The sequence below is a fragment of the Amphibalanus amphitrite genome, unplaced genomic scaffold (assembly GCF_019059575.1).
Source record: "Amphibalanus amphitrite isolate SeventyFive unplaced genomic scaffold, NRLGWU_Aamphi_draft 000415F_arrow, whole genome shotgun sequence".
In the NCBI taxonomy this organism is placed as follows: domain Eukaryota; kingdom Metazoa; phylum Arthropoda; class Thecostraca; order Balanomorpha; family Balanidae; genus Amphibalanus; species Amphibalanus amphitrite.
Window position 1 is genome coordinate 298,791 of NW_024881909.1, and position 21,978 is coordinate 320,768.

At 48.4% G+C, this 21,978-nt stretch overlaps 2 protein-coding genes across 2 annotated transcripts; one reads left to right on the forward strand and one right to left on the reverse strand.

Annotated features, from left to right (window-relative positions):
• Nucleotides 1–6,133: 6,133 nt before the first annotated feature.
• Nucleotides 6,134–7,998, reverse strand: LOC122390934 (keratin-associated protein 6-2-like). Its single transcript, XM_043384390.1, has 4 exons — nucleotides 7,956–7,998; nucleotides 7,298–7,371; nucleotides 6,897–6,953; nucleotides 6,134–6,551 (listed from the first exon to the last, which is right to left on the reverse strand). The coding sequence occupies exons 1-4, from the start codon at nucleotides 7,962–7,964 to the stop codon at nucleotides 6,266–6,268; spliced, it is 426 nt and encodes a 141-aa protein (XP_043240325.1). The 5' UTR covers nucleotides 7,965–7,998; the 3' UTR covers nucleotides 6,134–6,265.
• An 8,478-nt stretch (nucleotides 7,999–16,476) lies between these two features.
• LOC122390921 lies at nucleotides 16,477–20,436 on the forward strand. The gene has a single exon (XM_043384374.1). It carries the CDS (start codon nucleotides 16,477–16,479, stop codon nucleotides 20,434–20,436), a length of 3,960 nt encoding a protein of 1,319 aa, XP_043240309.1.
• The last annotated feature ends 1,542 nt before the right edge of the window (nucleotides 20,437–21,978 follow it).

Here is a 21,978-nt window from a genome sequence, read left to right on the forward strand (position 1 = left end):
GTGCTGATCTTGCTACCCAAGTGGCATATAGTGTCAGTTGCAGGAAATGGGCACTGGATATTGGGGCGTGCATTGACAGAGATATCTGACCCTTTACTGGAGCTCTTCTTAATTGGTTCTCTGATAGTAAATGATCACCTTGATCTTATATGAGCCACCCAGGCGTGCAGCTGCCAGCTCTGCCAGAGTGCTATTGGAGCTGCGTGGCTGCACGTGGAATGAATGTGTGAATGGAATGCATACATGGGTGCTGAAATATGCACCAGTGCCTGGCAGAAAGGCCATTTTAAACATTTTAACCAGGAGACTGGGTGGCTTGCCTTGTTCATAATCTTTATCAGCATTATTGAGCTGCTAACCCTTAAGGAGTTGCTCCTGGTCGGATTCCTGTCTGGTGCATGCCCCTAGTGGCGCTTGGCCACATGAATGGTCACTCAATCACATGGATTGCTGTTGTTGACCAATATGCTGCCTGATGGCTTATAGCAATATGTGCTACATGTGCCTGCACTTTGCACTGATCAGCATACATAACATAATACATACTACAATAATACTACAATATAATACAATAATACAAAATACATTACTGTATTATGTATTTTACTAAATACATAATACATTACTACTATAACTTGCAGTAGCATATGCTAAGGTTGAAAGTATGCTGTGCCACGAGATGCACTTTTGGTGCAGCATTGCTCAGATAAAAAAAAGTAATCAAATCTCCATTTAAGTTCATAACACTCAACATTACCTGTTCCTTTATACTTACTTCATATCATCTGGTATACATAACCCTGACTCTGTTGTTGAATGAGGTCTTGCTGCATACTCTTCCAGACTTACATAAACATAAACAAACATCATAGCTACCTACATATCTAATATCTATCCTCCAGTACCGATATCAATATGCATTGCCTTTGTTTACCAACAGATCATAGTACACACGCCACGTGATTCACAAATAGCAGCAATTCAAGGTTGGATTAATTGTGCCTCTGTTGCATATGTCACGTGACATACATATCTTCTCATTCCAAATAAAAGTGTGTTTAGAAGACTAATTTATAAAAATAAGTTAGAACTCACTGCTCGAGTTTGAGCCATTTTGTTTCCATTTGTAGTTTCAACATTTCAAGCATTACAAAGTATTGCAGTTTATAGTAAAAATTAGCTTGAAATTAGTGTAAAAATAAATCCCACTACTAAAGTTCTTCTTTTATCTGGCCCCTCTGACAAAACGCTTGAACTGGGCTTCCCCGAGTACCGAGAGTGCCTGCTTTTTTTGGTCTCTTGGTCTGTCCTATCAGAAAATCCGTAAAACAAGGTATAGTACCTAAATTACAGTATACCTAGTCATTTGTCATGAACCTCGTAGAGTGTTCTGATATCCCAGAACCTATAAATAGCCAACAATTTAATCCCTTTGCCAATATCACCTCACCTGAACTGCAGGTTGATGACAACAGCTTTAAAACCCTACAATCCTCTTGTGGCTATTTCTCCCTTCCGTCAATGTTTGATACAAATAAATCATCACACTATTTTTTGAATATCATTCATATAAATGCCAGATCTATTTGCTCAAATGATAAATTTGAAGAACTTCAGTTGTTTTTGACCAGAAGTCATTGTGTTTGGCATATCATTTGCATCACTGAAACATGGTTATCGGATGACCAAATTTATAATAGACAACTTCCTGGATATACAGGTTATTTTGAGAACAGGAATGGCAAAATAGGAGGTGGGGTGGCAATTTATGTAAATACTGAATCAGTTAAACATTCACTCAGATCTAAAATTAAAACCCTACAATGTACTCAATCAGTTATCATAGAATGCCAAGTCGATAGTTATCCAACATGCATTGTTGGAGCTATATACAAACCTCCAGACTTGGACAGTGACATTTTTTGTTGTGAACTTGAATCGTTGCTTGAGAATATAAATCATGAGAATAAGACAACCTTCCTGGCAGGTGACTTTAACCATGACCTCTTCAATATTGCAAATAATAACAAAACATTAGAATTCTTCAATACACTTGCTTTTCATGGCTTCTGGCCAACTATCTTTAAAACAACAAGAATCTCTGATGAAAGGGGTTCTCTGCTTGATAATATTTTTTGCAACAATATTGAACTGGTCTCCTGCTCTGGGATTATATATGAAGATCTCTCTGATCACTTTCCTATCTTTACCTGCTCTTACCCTCACAAAGATGCCAAAAGACATGACACTTATATGCTCATCTTCAATGAAAACAGAATGGACAATCTCAAAGACTATATTACTGAGCATCTGCAAAATTTCTCACAAACTACAGATCCAAACATTGCCTCAAACATTCTCATAGATGCATACTCCTCAGGAATAAAGATGTTTAGCACTGAAATAAAATGCACAAGAAAAAGTAAAGCTATAAAACCATGGATAACTCCAGCAATACTAACATCCATCAATAGGAGAGTGTTTTTGTACAAAGAAAAAAATAAAAACCCAACCACAGAGAATAAGCTTGCCTACAATAGGCATAGGAACTGCCTTAACATTATCATAAAAGTAGCAAAGAAAAATTATTTCCAAAATCAATTTCAAGAAAATAAATCTAACTCCAAGAAAATGTGGGAGCTTTTGAAAAAATGTGCCATGGGAGGATGCAGTAGGCAGTCCTTGCCCAGTAGCTTTGTCAATGAAAATGGTACACAACTGGATGATGAAAATGACATAGCTGCTTCATTTAACAAATATTTCATTTCAGTATGTGAAAAACTGAAAAATGAAATTCCTCCAAGCAACACTGACCCTTTAAGTTATATAATAAGTGATCACGCTGAGCATATATCCAAATTTGAGCCTACTAATTCAGCTGAGCTAAACTCGATCATCAAAGCCATGAAAAATGTTGGCTCAGGTATAGATGGTATAAATGCAAAGATATTCAAGTCTACCTACTCTACAATAATACCTGAACTTGTGCACTTGGTTAATCTCTGCTTGGAAAAAGGTATCTTCCCAGAAAACATGAAAATTGCAGTTGTCAAACCTATTTACAAAGCTGGCAACAAAAGCAGCATGTGTAACTATAGACCAATAAGTATTTTGCCTTATATCTCAAAACTTGTTGAAAAGATAATTCACAAAAGACTCATGGAATATCTCTTGCAACATAATATATTGTCTGCTAGCCAATTTGGCTTTCAAAGTCACTTTCAACATATATGCCCATACTTCTCCTGCAGGATACAATAATGAAAGTATTTGAAAAAGGCAACATTGCCATAGCTCTGTACATCGATTTAAAAAAAGCATTTGATACTGTAGATCATGACATACTAATAAGAAAATGTAGCAAATATGGCATTGTTGAGCAAGCACTTAGCCTGATAGAATCTTACCTTACTAATAGAAAACAATGCGTAGAATATAACAGTGCAAGATCTTCAATAGAAAATGTAAACATTGGTGTACCCCAGGGCTCCATTCTTGGTCCTTTGCTTTTCTTACTTTATGTAAATGATCTTCCAAATATTTGTAAAACAGCACAATGTTTACTGTATGCAGATGATACAGTCTTCATTTTTGAAGGTGGAACAGCGTTCCAGCTTCAAAATATGATTGACGTTGAATTGCCCATTATATGCACGTGGTTGCAAGCAAATAAACTTAGCCTCAACACAAAGAAAACAGTGTATCAAATCTACAATAATACACTCAATCCAGCAGAACTTAATGTAACATTAAATGGTGATCCTATTGAGGCTGTTCAATCAGTGAAGTACTTAGGAATGATTATAGATCCGAACCTTAAATGGAATCTCCATATTGACCACTTAACAACAGTTATCAGTCGTAACATTGGGGTAATGAGCAGAGCAAAATTTTTCCTTGATACTCATTTGCTAACTCTTTTGTACAATTCACTGGTCTTACCATATATCAATTATTGTTGTGTGGTGTGGGGATTCACATTTCCTTCTTACTTAAACAAAATTGAGTTGCTTCAGAAGCGAGCCATTCGTATTATTACTCATCAACATCGTTTAGCACACACAGAGGAAATTTTCAAAAGCCTTAAGCTTCTCAAAGTTCATAATATAGCAAAACAGCAGGCTATTATCTTAATGCACAGAAAGCTTTCTTTTTCTCTCCCATCATCTGTTGGTGGATTATTTACCCTTAGTGACCCTAGCGATTCAAGGACCAGAAATCGTCAACAGTTCATTGAACCATTTATAAAAAGATTATACTGCACTCGTAATGTAACATGGCTTGGGCCTAGCATCTGGAATAAAATTATGGCAACTCAATTTAACGCTCAATGCATTATCAACATGTCTAAATTGCAAGTAAAGAAAATAAGTAAGGAGTATTTCCTAGAACACCCTGTGTAGCTTTTGTTTACATAAGTTCAATAATCAATAGTAAAATATGCAAATAAATAAGGTACTTTCAAATAGAATAATATGCATGCGTTGTATCACGTTGCAGTTTTTTATTCAACTCCTCCAAACACCTACTCGTATAGCGTAGCCTGTCAGCCATAGTGACTGTGGCTTTACACCGAACCCACCCTTACGGCGTTGTGACCGGTGACCCCGACCAGCAACAAGCTCTGCTTAGCTGGAAGGGTTCATCCGGTCACACATGACCTTTTGCAGAATACTGACCAGAACCTGTGCTTTGTGTGTATGTATGTGTCCCTTTACTAACCCTGAATGAGTGTTCTTTTACATCATAAAACATGGTATTGGAAGTAGTGATTTAGTCTCCCGCTGCTTTCAGCGGGGACATCTTTTGCCGTTTTTTTTTCTTCTTCTAACTAACTAACCATACTTCCTCTTACCGACTGGTTGCTTATTTTGAGTTGTTTTCCGTTTCTTAGCAGGGAGTGCCGCGACTTTGCCATTTTTATGTTTTCTCTGGTGGTAAAGTAAGGTTCTGTGAGTCGCTGGGCTGAGGGAGGGGGCACTCCTGGTCACCTATTAATGGGTGGCGGTGTAGTTAGAAAAAAAAAAAAAATCTTCAACATGTAAATGCCCTCGGGCGTCCTCGTGGTGACGTAGGCATGGGAGTGCCAGGTTGGTAGGAACTAGACTTCACGCCCCCTGGGTGGGAGGTAAGACTGGCAAAAAAGGCCGAAATCAGGGTGTCAAAAGCTCACAACGCCCATGGCAAACGCAAGATGTTGAGAATTGGCCATTTGGGTCATGGCATGACCTGAAAAACAAGGTCATATCTCCGAAACCAAAAATCACAGAAACTTGAAATTTTCAGTGGACATCAAGAAAGGATAGACGAGCAGCTATACGAAAAATCAGCCTTCTAGCTCTAAAAATGTTGAGTGCAGAGCAGAAAGACTGCCTGGGGGGGTGGCAACCCCCCCCCCCCATGTGCGGGCGAGGGTTAAGAGATAGGGCCTTAGCTAAGGCCCACTTTTGAAATGAAGGGAACGAATTTCCTTAACACCACGAAACTGAGGATATTGCGACCAGGATATATAGTGGTTTCTGAACCTGACCGCCAACTTGGCTATCTCAACTCAGAACTAATGCAAAGGTGGGACAGTCCCTTTAAGAAATGCATTTATCATGGTCGTGAAGTAGTCACGAAAAATTGCTAAGATTCAATTCAAGATTTTGGAAAATGCGGAACGATAATCAATAATCGAAGATAGCCATTTGATTGTTTATGGTATCGGCAGTTTAATGGCGTTTACGGCATGTCTGTATGTCTATTTTGTGATTTTATGTGATTTTTTGAACATATGCCGTTTTTGGTCGAAAACTCAGAAATCATGACGTAACTAAAACCTCGATCTAAAAATTTTTCCTTTTTTGAAACATTGTCACAATAAACTTCAATTGATAGCCTACAGGTACCCAAATCTTGGCGCGCCGTTATTATGCTATGGCGCGGCGAAAAAAGTGGGGGCGTTTAACGCCTCCCCCCCCCCCTAGCAACTCGCGGGTTAAGGCGAAAAGAAAACCGGCAGGCGGCTATTTTGATGTTGGTAAAACTGGCTTCTTTTTCGATGAAATGTTTCTTGTTTATGTCGCTAAGTGCATGATTGGTTGGTCAATATCTGTTCATTTCATGGTTCCTTGAGCAAGACAAATCAAAGTAGTCGTGGCAATGTATTATCGTATTATCGTAGCTATGAGAAACATTGAAGCATGCACACTTTTGCAAGATTACGAATATCCTGAAACATTTGATTGTGGCAGTATGAGAGTGTTCAGATCACAATTTTGTTTTAATAAATTCCATATCCGCTACCATATCCACCAGCTACGCCGATGGGTCCGCCGATGGGTCCGCCGTATCCACCTCCGATGGCGCCCTGTCCGTATCCGTTTCCGACGTCAGCGCTGTATCCGTACTGGTATCCGCTGAGTCCGCCGCGTCCGTATCCTTGTTGTCCGTATCCACCGTATCCACCGCCGTATCCACCACCCTGGCTGAGTCCGATCCCTTCTCCCTGGGCGTAGATCCGACCGGATCCTCCAGCGAATTTACCGTATCCACCGTATCCACCGGACCTGAAAACAAGCCATTGGTTACCCCTTCACATTTACGTGAACACTTATCTGGGGTTGTTATGGAAATGCTCTCTTATACTGTTAACATGCTCATTCAGAATTGTAAGTTTATTTCACTAACGTGAGATAGAAAAGTGTTTGAACGTTGTATGCAATAGTGTAATAATTATTAATCTACGTTGGATATAATTAACATATTAGATATACAAGCTAAGACTGGAGACCTTAATGTTCTACACTGTCGAGGCTCGTTCCCTTACTCATATGCTGGAGTTCTTATTGGCTTGTCTCTCGCGGAACTCTTGTTATTTGCATAAGTGCTTATACATATTAATGTTTACTTACACGTACTGAGGGTGGTACACTTCAGATCCGTACGACGAGCTTCCGTACGGCGTGGCACTGGAATATGAGAAATATGTCAGTTGTTTGGTTCATGCTTCTGTGTTAAGTCCTGTGTTAAGTCTGGTTTAGCCACCGGGTGACAACATCACTCACAAAATCAATGAAATCTGAATTATAGCAAAGAAAAATTGGCGTTTATATCGTGCCATGTTTCTTTAGTAAGTAAAATGTTTGGAAATTTTCGTCGATAGAACTTCAATATTATACCCTCTCTGACGTTAAATAAAAACCTCCCTTATGGAAATCGCACCGGGCCCAAATACAAGAACTTGTGCAGGCTGAGTCCGCTGAGCACGGTAAGCAGGAAGAACCAACGGAAATCGCTGTTTATGTTTCCTTACGTTGACACGTGGACGTGGCTCTGGCCACCTCCGCTGGCAGCAGCAGCGGCCACGAACAGGGAGAGAACGGCGAACTGAAAACACATTGAAAAAGGATGTTGTAAAGCGTAACATACGGCTATCCCCATTCGCATTTTCTAAGTAGTCTAGGGCGCAGTTCTCGCTACGCCATCATAAGTTGATTCGGTATAAAAGGATTAAGGACGCGCTGCCTACTTTTAATAAATTAATAAAGAACAATTAATAAAAAACAATGATTACATGCTACATAGTTCTCTACATAGTAGCTAGGAGGGCCTCAAACGCAAACCTTAAGCTAATTAAGCACTAGGCATTACGCATTACAAATAACCAAACAGTTTGAAATATGCTTCAGTTTTAAATTAAGACGTGTAGGTAATTGAGTAACTATGAAATAACTAATAAGTAACTCCTTTATCAACTCGCTGTTGAAGCTTGGAAAATTTGTGATGACTGTACATTCATACAAATGAGATGTGGCTTGCCTTTCCTTTAAATTTCTAATGTGTCAATGATCAATATGATTCGGGTTGCAGCACACCTATGTATCGCGGCAGATGAAATCAATCCTCGTCTCAGAACTGAAAAAACTTAGGATTTCTCTCATTCAGTTTCTATGCGGGTTTATTTGACTTACCTTGATCATGGTGACGGTTGCTATGGCCGCTGAGAGCTGACTGCGCTCTAGCCGTCCACTGCCGGGCTATATATACCTCCTCTGACCGGCCCAAGGGCGGGGTCCGGTCGTGACCACATAGCTGATCCCGTAGTGCCGAATCTCCATGTGCAGAACTGTCAATGCCAGTCCCTCCGTTGAGCGTGGAACGGTAGCGCGCGCCATTTTACCTCATACCGCGTGCAACTATGCGATAGGGGCGGCACTTTGCTCCCGCAAGGTCAAAGTCCCCGGCACGGTTCTTGCAAATGAATGTGCAAGCCGATCCAATGCTTTTGTCTTTGCAGAGCGAAACTTTGCAACGGTATTTCTGAACTTGCAAAGGCACTTGCCGTAGCGAGGTTTTTGATTCAGGCGTGCAAAAGGAGCTGCTCACCTAACACGAATTACCTTTTTGATTGCGTTGCTTGATTGAAGTGCCACAAAAACAGCCCGTAGGGCCCACATCTCCCGTATAGTTAGGCAACTTTGAGGCAACTGGGCTGGAGGTAGAGTTCTGCATGGCTGCAATTTTCCACAGCCTAGCCGCCCCGCAGATGTGGCTCCACAGCCACAGCCGCCCACAGCCGTGGCAAACTGTGGGCAGCCAGCCATCAGCCGGCCGTGGATACTTTCAATGCAATGCAACCAGATAGTATATAATAAGTTGTTTTTAGTTAAAACATATAGCCAAAAGCACATTGCAATGGGCTATAAATTCTCAAGCTCATGAAGCATGCCTACACAAGCCCTTGCAAGGGGTTAAGAAAGATGGGTAGGTACCTACATGAACAGAAAACATAAACAACGAACCAGAATAGAAGCAGTGTAGACATCTAATGCCAAATCCTGAAGCATAGTTGTGGGACAGAACAACAGACCCTGATTAGGCCCCGTCAAATTTTACAAAGTTTTTGGAAGACCAGCTCCCCTGGTGTTTTCCCATTCACATTGCCCCAACAGACGGTAAATAACTTTTGAAAATACCAATTTCCAATTTTAATGTTTTCTGGACCAAAATTATGCGAGGAATCCGATGGTGTGGTCCCCGAAATCTGAAAAATTTCCATTTTGGAGATAGCACCTATTTTTTGAAAAATAAATATTCGTCAGGCTTAATAGTCAAATAAATTGGAAATATAATGAGTTAATTTTTGTAACAACACTAGAATCTGTCGAGCATGAATTAGAGATATATTTTAGCTGAGATGATACTATGTCTGCGCATACATGTACATGAACTAGTACATTAACCCTCGTCGGCCGAGAAGGGGTGGGGCGGGTGCCGCCTAATAGGGCTTTTCGCGATAGCTTAAAACTCGCTTAGGGTAGACAGCTGAAACTTGGCATACCTAATCTTTTATTCAAGCTGGATCTTTTGACCTCAACTGCGTTTTCAGGTCAGGTCAGGTCACTGACCTATGACGTCATAAATGAGCCTCTGCGAGGTCCTCAGTGTTGCAACTTTGCAACGCCCTCAGTGCCAGAGGAACTTTCACAGGAAGATAAAACTTACAGGACGTAGTATCCTTCAGAGGTCTTACAACTTGAATATCTCGGATTTAACCTAAATGTCACATGAGGTCAGGTCGGTCACGTGACCTCACCACTATAAGTCAATGTGGGAAATACGAAAACTGTTATTTTGGCGCCGGTAATGATCTAAAACTATCCCAAGCACATGAAATCGTGGTTTCATGATCGGACCTTACAAAGAGTACATGAAACCACGATTTCATGTGCTTGGGACAGTTTTAGATCATTTCCGGCGCCAAAATAACAGTTTTCATATTTCCCACATTGACTTATAATGGTGAAGTCACGTGACCGACCTGACCTCATGTGACATTTAGGTTAAATCCGAGATATACAAGTTGTGAGACCTCTGAAGGATACTACGTCCTGTAAGTTTCATCTTCCTGTGAAAGTTCCTCTGGCACTGAGGGCGTTGCAAAGTTGCAACATCTGAGGACCTCGCAGAGGCTCATTTATGACGTCATAGGTCAGTGACCTGACCTGACCTGAAAACGCAGTTAAGGTCAAAAGATCCAGCTTGAATAAAAGATTAGGTATGCCAAGTTTCAGCTGTCTACCCCAAGCGAGTTTTAACCCTCGCATGTGTGCGGCGTTTGCCAGCTTCTAATGTGTAGGGGGGGGGGGGGGTCGGTTGGACCCCCCCTTGCCGTTTGGCCCGTGATCGAGCTAGAGCTTCGCGGAAAAAAACAAGCGAGTTGCCCGTGACGAGAGGAAGCCGATGATACCCATTTTAAGGTCCTAGGTCATTGATTGACCTTCCAGGTCAGGTCAATGACCCAAAGTCGGGAAAATCGGGACCTGTTAGAAAGTCGTAAAGTGTGGCTGCTAAGGGGTTTTTCGGGGTGCTGATCACGAATATCGTGTTAGTTTTGATCACAGATGATGTCTTGAAGCATTTAGACCAGGTCGGGTCAGGTCAGGTCAGGTCAACCAGTAGGCGTCGTGACGGGTATTCGTAGTACGTGTCAACCGCCTCTGACAGCTTCGTAACATGTTACGAAGTCACCAAAACTACTTCGTAAATGTTCAAATGGTTGCTAAATTCGAATTCAGCTCCAAAAACTAGCCTAGAAACATGTACAACTCGAAAAAGTGACCCGAGGTCACCCAAGGTCACCAAAGGTCAATGACCTGACCTGACCTTCAGGTGACCTTGACACACACGGCAGTAACATCAAATCACATGTTGGAACGTTTGAAACCACGAAAAGCTTGCAAACACGCGGCTAGTGCGAGCCGACATACGCGAAATCGCGATTCCGGCCAAACATGGTCTCGGAAAAGAGGTCACAGGTCAAAGGTCATTTGGGTCAGGGTCATGAAATTTTCAGGGTAGGTGTAAAATTGATCAATGCGAGGGTACTGAAAGTTTCGTCGCGATCGGCCGCTTTTACGCGAGTTATTCGCGAAAAACCATGGGGGGGTCCATCCGACCCCCCCCCCCTACACATGCGAGGGTTAAGCTATCGCGAAAAGCCCTATTAGGCGGCACCCGCCCCACCCCTTCTCGGCCGGCGAGGGTTAATGTACTAGTTCATGTACATGTATGCTCAGATATAGTATCATCTCAGCTAAAATATATCTCTTATTCATGTTCGACACATTCCAGTGTTGTTACAAAAATTAACTCGTTATATTTCCAATTTATTTGACTATTAAGCCTGACGAATATTTATTTTTCAAAAAATAGGTGCTATCTCCAAAATGGAAATTTTTCAGATTTCGGGGACCACACCATCGGATTCCTCGCAAAAATTTGGTCCAGAAAACACTAAAATTGGAAATTGGTATTTTCAAAAGTTATTTACCGTCTGTTGGGGCAATGTGCATTGCTTGTTGGCCCAATAAGAAGTATGCAAAATTTCAGCTTCCTAGCTCAACGTTTGCGTCTGCCTCAAAGGCCTCGAAGTTTGCCTCATAGGGCATAATGGAGACTGCAATGCCGGTGTTAGCTGCATTGTCCTGGCAGCGGCGTTCGTTGGCACAATATCACCACGAATCAAATGCTGCCCAAGCAAGAGATGAACAAACTTGTCTTTGCCATCGCCCCCCCCCCCACACCCCTCCCCCTCCCTACCCCCCACTCCCGATTTTGTAATGCATCGTTTGATTTCCACGCATTGTTCACGATCACTTAATCTGTTTTTTTTTTTTCATGATGCCTAAATGCTGATTGAGACAAATAGATTAGTACCTAGCTTTAACATGCATGTGCATATGTATATTAATTTCGACTCAATACTGCGGCGGCGGCAAACAGATAACTACGAACGACAACAGCAGCAGGAGACCAAGACGGCGGGCACGGCACTGGTGACGGTGACGGGTACCGGTGTCACCCACTATGGTCGAGTCTGCGTGTCCGGTGTCGTGGCTTACCTACATACAAGCACGAACGTTTTCTTGCGCGGCTTTTTGGCAGACTCTGTAGTGCGGTCTAGGAGTGAACTCCGCAATTTTTAAAAACATTTCTTTCTATGCAACGACATAATATGAGGACGCCTTTAGGGCCCAAAGGGGGCGCCCCAAATTAAAAGGTACAGGACAATGGACTTGACCTGAATTCCCGCGTATCCTGGTTACGCCTCTGCTCTGGAGGCTGAGGGGCACCCTGTTTTTTTTTTCTTAACCCTCGCCCGCACATGGGGGGGGGGGTTGCCACCCCCCCAGGTAGTCTTTCTACTCTGCACTCAACATTTTTAGAGCTAGAAGGATGATTTTTCGTATAGCTGCTCCTCTATCCTTTCTTGATGTCCACTGAAAATTTCAAGTTTCTGTGGTTTTCGGTTTCGGAGATATGACCTTGTTTTTCAGGTCATGTCATGACCCAAATGGCCAATTCTCAACATCTTGCGTTGGCTATGGGCCTTGTGAGCTTTTGACACCTTGATTTCGGCCTTTTTTATCAGTCTTACCTCCCACCTATCATCGAACATGTTGTTCGACGATGTACAAATGTCAAGGTCAAGGTCAACCGAGGTCATCTAAGATAATTGCGTTTTAGGCAAGCGGAATTTACTTTTTGTGAAGTTTTTGACTGCATTTTTGGTAAAAGCTTCTCAGATCATGATTTCATGTAATATGGACACATAAACAACCGGTGCATTCATCAGTATACACACAGACACACACAGACATACAAACACATATAATTGACATTGACCTAACTTGACCTGAAATGACCTCAGCAGCATAAACCTAGTCGGGTAGTGTGACAAAGAGGTTCTAGCTGGCTTGGCACCAGAAAACGGCATCGTCATCGGTAAATGATAAGCAGCGCACTTGATAGCCAACGGTGACCCAAAACAGCAACATTCTTTAGTTTGACCTGACCTGGAAGGTCAATGACTGACCTGAGAAGGTAAAACTGGGTATCATTGGATTCGTCTCTTCCCAAAAAAATCTTTTTGGTCCTTACCGCTAAGCTCTATCTCAGATCAGCATCCGTGGTGTTGACTTGTGTGCCGAGTGCTCTGCCCCCTGGAAGGGGCGCCATCGTTCAGAGGGGCGCCGAATGTTCTTGAGAGGTGCCAGTAATATTGAATGGGGGCGCCGGATGTTCTGGAGGGGCTTCAGTGATATTGAATGGTGTGCCGGATGCTCTGAATGGGACGCCAGCGATAATGAATGGGGCGCCCACTCGCCCGTGAACTTCAATGGGGTGCCTGATACGTTTATGAGGCGTGTCGGTGGTGTTGAATGGCGTTCCGAGTGATCAAGAAGGGGCGACATTTTTCGGAAGGGACACGTCATATATGTACATATATGTACATCTAGATGGTGCACATATAATGCTGACAGGGGCGATGGCGGGATCTGAAAGAGCGCCACAGGGATTTATGTTAGGTATGCAATTCCACTACCAGCTACTGTTGCGTTTGAGGTTTGTGTGGGGCGCCGGTGCATGGGTCGTGGGTATAAGTAGTGCTAAAGCGCGCCTTATATACGTTATCCGGTGCCCGGCGCCAGACGGCGCCGAGCACCGGACAGCTGAAAGGGCGCCACTTTGCCGGGGGGGGGCTACCCCCGCCGCCCCCTGGATCCGCGCATGCAGTATTAAATGCGCACCATCCAGAGTATATGACGTGTCCCTTCCGAAAAATGTCGCCCCTTCTTGATCACTCGGAACGCCATTCAACACCACCGACACGCCTCATAAACGTATCAGGCACCCCATTGAAGTTCACGGGCGAGTGGGCGCCCCATTCATTATCGCTGGCGTCCCATTCAGAGCATCCGGCACACCATTCAATATCACTGAAGCCCCTCCAGAACATCTGGCGCCCCCATTCAATATTACTGGCACTCTCAAGAACATTCGGCGCCCCTCTGAACGATGGCGCCCCTTCCAGGGGGCAGAGCACTCGGCACACAAGTCAACACCAAGGATGCTGATCTGCAAAGCGTAACACGCGCCCCATTAAAGATCACAGGCGCTTGGGCGCCCCATTAAGAAAAAAACATGGTGCCCCTCAGCCTCCAGAGCAGAGGCGTATCCAGCATACGCGGGCATTCAGGTTAAGCCCATTACCCTGTACCTTTTAATTTGGGGCGCTCCCTTTGGGCCCTAAAGGCGTCCTCATATTATGTCGTTGCATGGAAAGAAATGACGAGTTTTTAAAAACTGCAGAGTTCACTCCTAGACCGCACTGCAGAGTTTTCCAAAAAGCCGCGCAAGAAAACGTTCGTGCTTGTAGGTAAGCCACGACACCGGACACGCAGACTCGACCATAGTGGGTGACACTGGTACCCGTCACCGTCACCAGTGCCGTGCCCGCCGTCTTGGTCTCCTGCTGCTGTTGTCGTACTTAACAGACAGACTGTATCATTCTCTCGACAAAGGACAAGACTTAACGACAATTTACTTAGACATAAGCAGATACTTCGAGAAAATATGGCATGCAGGACTTTTAGCCAAATGCGAGAAGTCTGCGACTGACCTCCGCCCGGGTCGGACGCAAAACCGCGACCCTGCGCTCACGGCCCCAGCTCGCCCAGTGCTGTATCGGTGCTGTGTCAGTGAGAAACGGCCAGAACAGTGAACAGCCTAAATAGTGAGTGATCGGTGGCGGGCGGTGTGTCACGGAGCTCAATATGGAGCCCGACAATGTGAAAAGCATCATATTAACGTGTTTCGAAGACGAGATATTCATCTCCAGGAGAAGCTGTTGGCACCACTCGTCAATCGGTACGTGGCAGAGGTGTTACGGGCCGCCCCTGGGCGGGCGCCCGGCGCCGCCCGTGGCGCGGGCCGCCCCTGGGCGAGCGCCTGGCGCCGCCCGTGGCGCGGCCCGGCGAGTGGTCGCGGCGCCGCCGCCCGGCTGGCGGCGGCTGGGGAGTGGGCGCGCCGCGGCGAGCGGGCGGTCGGTCGCGGGACGCGGAACGGGGTGTTGTGCCTGTAATATTGGCGCGGTCGGTAGGACACCACTAGAGGTAAGCCACATGAATTCAGGATTGGTGCTATTATTTTTATTTGAATTGCCGTTATTGGTATTGCGTGTCTGTTGATGAGCGGCTCGCTCAGCATATTTTTTTTTTCTCGCCTTGTGGATCACACGGCGGATGTTATCAATGACTTATTTTGGTTAAGTGGCATCGACGAGCGGTTTGCTCGGCGTGATTTTTTGTCGCCGTGTGGTCCACACGGCAGTCGACATTAAATACAAGGCCACATCACAATTGCACTGCGTGGAAGGGTCAGCTGTAATATTTTTTTGCATATATTTCGGGGCCCCAGGGACAGTCCGGCGATGGACTTTAATGACACCATCCTGGTATCACGCACTCCGCGGTTCGCGGGGCTGGACACGGATGACTGGGAGGGATGGATAGCACGGTTTGAGGCGCTGACGTCTGAGCACGAGGACGAGGGACGGTTAAAACGTCTCCTGCCGTTGTTGGACGGTCTGGCCTCGGATTGTGCGCAATCACAGTTGAAACTTAACAAATCGTACTGCGAGGTACGGAAGCACCTGGGTGAGCGTTTCGGTAGATCCGTCGATCCACTGGAGGCGCGGGCAGCGCTCGGTGGGGTGCGTCAAGCACCAGGAGAGACGGTGGCAAATTTTGCAGACCGCATCGGGAAACTCGGCCGAGCCGCATTTCCATCACAGGCGGCAGCGCCCGGGTCGAAAGGGTCCGGCTCGACTGAACCGAGAAAGTTTCTAGATGAGGATTTGGCGAGCCGACTCATCTGTGGGCTGCGGGATGAGTGGCTTCAGGCCAAATTGTGTCACCGGAGGCCAGGGTCCCTGTCCGAAGCAGTGTCTATCGTGAACGAGCTGAACAAGCGCCAGGAGGTGGTCCAGGCGGTGCGGGCGGCTGGCCAGTCACCTGTGACTCAGCAAGGCTGTTCAGGCGTTCGGTCGGCGGTGGCGGCGGTTGACGCTGAGCCAGACCGGGTCGACGCAAGCTGCAGCGACGGCCGGGTAGCTCAGTTGGAACAGGAGATAGCCAATCTCAGGTATTCGATGGAGACACTAGTAGCTGCTGCCAGCTCCCGAACAGGTTCAGAGCTGTCGAGAGACATATCTTGTTACAGGTGTGGAGCGCCAGGGCATATGCGACGAGACTGCCCGGCGGCTCGCCGCGCTCAGCCGAGGTCTGGTACCGGTGACGTCATTTGTTTCTGCTGTGGAGAAAGGGGACACATTCGGATTGACTGTCCGTTCAAGGAGCCTGGGAGGGGTCCACGTCACCCGTTCTGTCTAGCCTGTGGTCGCAGCGGTCACTGGATGGCGGCTTGCCGTTCTCTCACGGACCACGTGACCCGTTCAGCGCAGGGCAGACGGCAGACTGCACCAACGAAGTCCACTGACAACAGGCAGCCGGAAAACTAGGGGCAGCTGGTTCAGTGGGGCGAGAGTCAGCTGCTTCTCACCAGTCCCGGTTCACCGCAGCCGCCGTCAGGGTGAAAATCGGTAGTCTTGAGGCGTGGGCACTCATTGATTCTGGCGCAGATTTCTCGATGGTGAGGTGCGGCTTACATCAGCGCATCAAGGTGGAGTTGGGCTGTAAGTCAACCACCCCTTCGCGGTCTGCGAAGGGAGCGGGTGGGAGTCCGCTGGTGATCACGGAGGTACTCTGTGATGTCCCGATGTCGATCTCCGGAGAGACATTCGGATGTTCTCGACTGGCAGCGGTGGCTGGTCTGGTGTATGACGTGATTCTCGGTCGAGATTTCTGTTGTCAGCATCGCACCATCATCGATGACGAAGAGGGAGTTTTTCGTATCAAAGGGTTGAAAATTTCCCTTCCCACGTACCCAGAGATTCGAGCTTCCCGAGCTAAGGTTGTTCTGGCAGAGACGGTGACTATTCCGGGTCGCTCAATCCTGACAGCTGCAGCGGTGGTTGAACCGCTGGATGGATCCGGCGTAGCTGTGGCAGAGACGCCCATGACCGGGATGGTGGAGCCGAGCCCTGCAGCCGACTGGGACTCACTGTTGATACCGAGAGCTGTTGTTGCTGTCGCGACCGACGGCACAGTGCCCATTCAATTTTCGAACGTCGGGACAGAAGACGTTCGACTGCTGAAAGGCTCAGACGTGGGAACATTCTTCTCGATGGGAGACTCGTTGGGAGACATGTGTGAACTGTGTCCAGAGCCGGACGACGTGGTTGACGCGGTGGCGAGCTGCGAAGGTGGAGGTTTTCCACCGGAGGCAGCTGAAGATATCGATCCGGACGTGAAGCAGGCGCTGGAACCCGGTCTGACTGATCTCGGGGAACATGGTCAGGGGAGGCTGCGCGGCTTGTTCGAGAAATATGCCGATGTCTTCAGCTGGCGTCCCGGAGATATTGGTCAGACGAATCTAACCAGACACAAGATCGATACTGGTGATGCTAGTCCCATCAAACAAAGACCACGGCGGGTGCCGCTGAAGGTGCGTGACCAGGTGGAGAAGCAGAAGGAGAAGATGCTACAGGATGGGATCATCGAAGAAAGCGAAAGTCCCTGGTGCTCTCCAGTGGTACTGGTTCGCAAGAAGGACGGAACCTTCCGCTTCTGTGTTGACCTGAGAGCAGTGAACAGAGTGACGAAAGGCTTCGCGATGCCACTCCCTCGAATTGACGACTCTCTCGACACCCTGGCTAAAGCGAGGTGGTTCACCACGCTGGATATGGCCACGGGATATTGGCAGGTGGAGTTGGCACCTGAGGATCGAGAAAAGACGGCGTTTTCGACGGGCAAGGGGCTACATCACTTCAGAGTGATGGCAATGGGCCTGAAGAATGCGAGCGGCACGTTCCAGAAGTTGATGGAAATGATCCTGGCGGGTCTGGACACAAAAAGTTGCCTAGTGTACCTGGATGACGTCATCCTGTTCAACAGGACGGAGGAAGAGCATCTGGCCACTCTACAAGAGGTGTTCGAGCGGATCCGAGCGGCGGGACTGAAGCTCAAGGCGCAAAAATGTCGCTTCGCTCGCAAAGAAGTGACGTTCCTCGGCCACCTAGTCTCCGAAGAGGGAATCCGGCCAGATCCACGTAACGTGGAAAAGGTACTGGCATGGCCACATCCATCATCCGACGAAGAGATGAGGAGTTTTCTCGGTCTGTGCGGGTACTACGCACGCTTCATCCAAGGATATGCGGCAATCACAAAGCCTCTGCGAGACGCCACGGTGGCGGACGGTCAAATCAGGTGGACGGAAGCGATGCGAGGAGCCTTCGAGCAGCTTAAGTCCGTCCTGGCCACGCCGCCGATCCTGACGCTACCAACTGGCAAGGGGACGTTTGTCCTGTACACCGATGCCTGCAACTTCGCGGTTGGCGTTGTCTTGACTGAGAAGACAGGGGAGTATGAGCGGGTGGTCGCCTATGAGAGTAAGGCGCTGTCGAAGCAGCAGGTGAAATGGCCCACCTACGACAAAGAGCTCTGGGCTGTGGTCCACGGCATCAGACATTTCCGGCAATATACAGTTGGAGCCAAGTTCGAGGTAGTGACTGACCACGAACCTCTGGCAAACATCCCTGATTCGATCTCGGTGGAACGTGATGGCACAGGACGTCGAGGACGCTGGGCGGTCGAGCTAAGCTCCTTCGACTTCATGGTTCGGATCCGCAGTGGGGTGAGGCATGGCAATGCGGATGCACTATCGAGGAGGCCATCTGGGGTGTCCGTCGATGAGGGCAATGGTGGTCTGGCTGGGGATGCCGGCATGTCGCGAGCAAAGGGCGGATCAGTCCCGACGGCTGGCGGTTCGCCAACACCGTCACGGTCCACGGCGGCTTCGCCGACAGGGAATGCGGCGATCTCTGGGGTAGGAGGGTCACCATATTCCGTGATCACCTCTGTAGCACCCGCCACATTATCGTCAGGGCCGACAGACAGGGTGAACCCGGCGACAAAGACGTTGACGCCCCCCTCCGCAGTCGGGGAGAAACGATCAACCGAGTCGCTGCTGCTGGAGGCCCAACAAGACGATCCAACGTTATCGGCGTTGTGTCGGGCAAGGGAGGAGGGGAGGATGCCTAAATCCACAGAGACGAGCGGTTGGGCCGTCTTGAAGAAGCACTGGGGACAAGTAGAGGTTCGCTCAGGAGTGTTAGGAATTGCCAGCAAGCAACGTTTCCAGGCGGCCGTGCCCAAGGCAATTCAAGCTGAAATCATCAGACTCGCCCACGATGACAAATCCAGTGGTCACATGGGTCGGAGGCGGACCATCGCTCGGGTAAAAGCCCGATTCGTGTGGCCGGGGATGAACGAGGACGTCCGCAGCTACTGCGCCTCGTGCACACAATGTCAGCGACGCTGTAGGCCTGCCCCGAGCAGGCGTGCACCATTGGTGACTGAGGTGACGTCTCGCCCCTTTGAGAGGGTTGCCATGGACATCACGGAGATGCCTCTTTCCTCAAAAGGAAACAAATACGCACTCGTGATCATGGATTACTTTTCAAAGTACGTGAGAATTTACCCAATGCCAAATCAGAAGACGGAGACAGTCATGGATGCCTTCCTAGACTGGGTCCAAGAGCTTGGTGTCCCGGAGAGGCTACACACTGATCAGGGCGCACAGTTTGAGTCTCTGATGATGAAGGAGATGTATACGAGACTCGGTATCCACAAGACTAGGACAACACCCTATCACCCGCAGAGCGACGGCATGGTCGAGCGCTTCATGCGTACACTAAAGGACATGGTTTCGAAATACGTCGATGGCCAAGGCTTGAGCTGGGATGAGGGAGTCATGTCCTACGCCATGGCGTACAACTCGTCCCTCCACGAAACTACCGGGTACACCCCATTCTATTTGATTCATGGCTTCGAGCCTCGGGTACCGCTGGACGTGGTGTATGGCCCCGAAACTGACCCAATCCCGACCAGGACGTTCCTTAACAGTCGGCTGAAGACAATGAAACGGGCATATGCTCGTGTCAAAGAAGCCACGTCCAAAGCAGCTGCTCGGATGGCGGTTCGCCACGATAGCAGAGTCAATCACACTGCCTATCCTACAGGAACGAAAGTGTGGGTGCGAGATCACACGGCCGCCGTCGGCGGGAAGCCGAAACTGGGTCTGCCGTATAAGGGACCGGTGACCATCATCGGTAACCGTGGGGGGCGAGATGAAACAACATATAAAATTCAGGACGAGCGCGGCAAAGTACGTCAGGTTCACTACAATGACCTGAAGGAGTTTGTGCCACGGGTGTCTGGCATTCAGGAAGGGACTACCAAGCGCCACACTCAGGGACCAGATATGACTAAGGAAATGACTCAGGAACATGACACGGGGATCCGGGAGTGGATACCCAATGAGGATCACACAACTGGCTTACAAGTACCATTCATGCCATTCGTAAGGGCCGGCGGGTCCGCCGGAGGGACCCATCGGGAGCGGCAGGGTGGGACACCCCAAGGGTACTACATAACGCGAACCGGGCGGGTGTCAAGGCCGCCCGCATACTATCAGGCGGGACGATGAATGAGTCCAGCTTTCTAGTTTCAGATGGAGCGCATGCGGCAGGAGATCGATCGCCTATGGTCGGCCCTCGAAGAGGAGAGGGAGCAGAGGCGGCGGGAAGTGGCCGAAGTACGTGCCGCCCTGGAGGCTGTCCAGCAGCAGGAGGACATCGCGCTCCCCATCGGCGCCGGAGCGGTTGGTGGACCATCGACGACGACCGGCTTGCTCACGGGTGATGCGCAGCGGTCTGTAGAGTATCTGCCGCCGCTGTCTCCGACGTCCGCCGTGTTAGCCGGTGTCTCCACACCCCCGTTCGTGACTACCCTGCTAGAGGCGGGCGCAGGAGATCCTGTGCGTGACCATCTGTCTCCGCTGGCGGTCGACCTGGTGGAGACTGACACAACGGACCTGCTAAGTGAGCTGCTGGGTGTCGAGGCGCAAGAGTTCGAGGAGTTTTCGAACATGGAGCTGCAGGACGAGAAGCCGCGGGAGGAGACGCCCACAGACGGGTCGCCGGAGGAGGTGGTAGTTGGTGAGGCCGACGGGGCGTCCGGCGGTTCGCCGGAGGCTGGTCGCGCGGAAGCCGTCCTTCTCATCGGGGACTCGATCCTGCACAGAACAGACGTCCGTTGCGACCCACCCCGAAGCCTCACCATCCGGGCCATACCGGGGTACACACTGCGCCGCTGGGTGGCTGAGGGGGTCATGGAGGTGCGGAGGTGGTTGGATGGCCTTCATCCTGACACCTCCAGTGCCCAAGTAATCCTGTGGGTAGGAGGAAACGATGTGTACCCGAAGGACGCCATCAAACTACCAGAGGGGATGAAGACGCGGTTGATGAAAGAAGTTCAGGACCGGATCGGAGAAATACAGAGGATGGGAGTGCACGTCACACTCGTGGGCACCCAGCCGCGGCTGTCCCGGGATCGGGGCCGACAATGGGAAGAGACGCAAGCCTATGAACTCGAGAAGTCTCTCCGCCAAATCAAGAAGGCTACGGGAGCTGCCGTCATCCCGCTGGGGCGGCGACTCTGTTGCCGCCACGGCAAGCGACGGGTGTATAAGGTGGCAGAGGGGCTCCATCTCGCGGACGGCGTACATCTGAACAAGAGGGGCTACGGGTGCATCAGTTTGTCATTCCCCAAGTGGCTCCGCATGCGTTAACGGGTGTAGGGCAGGTGGTGAAGGCGGTCGTTCGGGTGGCGGCCCGTGCATCCGTACATGTATGTAGCAGCGGCTGAATGTGTGTGTTCTTTTGGTGTTGAGGTGTCTCACTTTCGTTCTGGGGCGGCGCAAGTACCTTTTTTTTTGTTTCGTTAAGCGAGCAAGGAGCGGCTCGACTCAGTAGTAGTATGGAGGCGGCTGTGTATGATACTGTTGACTGTTGAGGCATAGCCGTAGCAGCTCGGTGACTCAATGTGTGGCGGACCATCCCGGTGCTTACCCTCCCCTGCGCGGCCGGCGCGAGGAAGCAGCCTGGTTTTGTGGCGAGGCGTGGTTGTTTGTTCGTGTCGCGGGGAGACATGTTCGCGGTATTTCTTGTGCGGATCATCGTTGTTACAT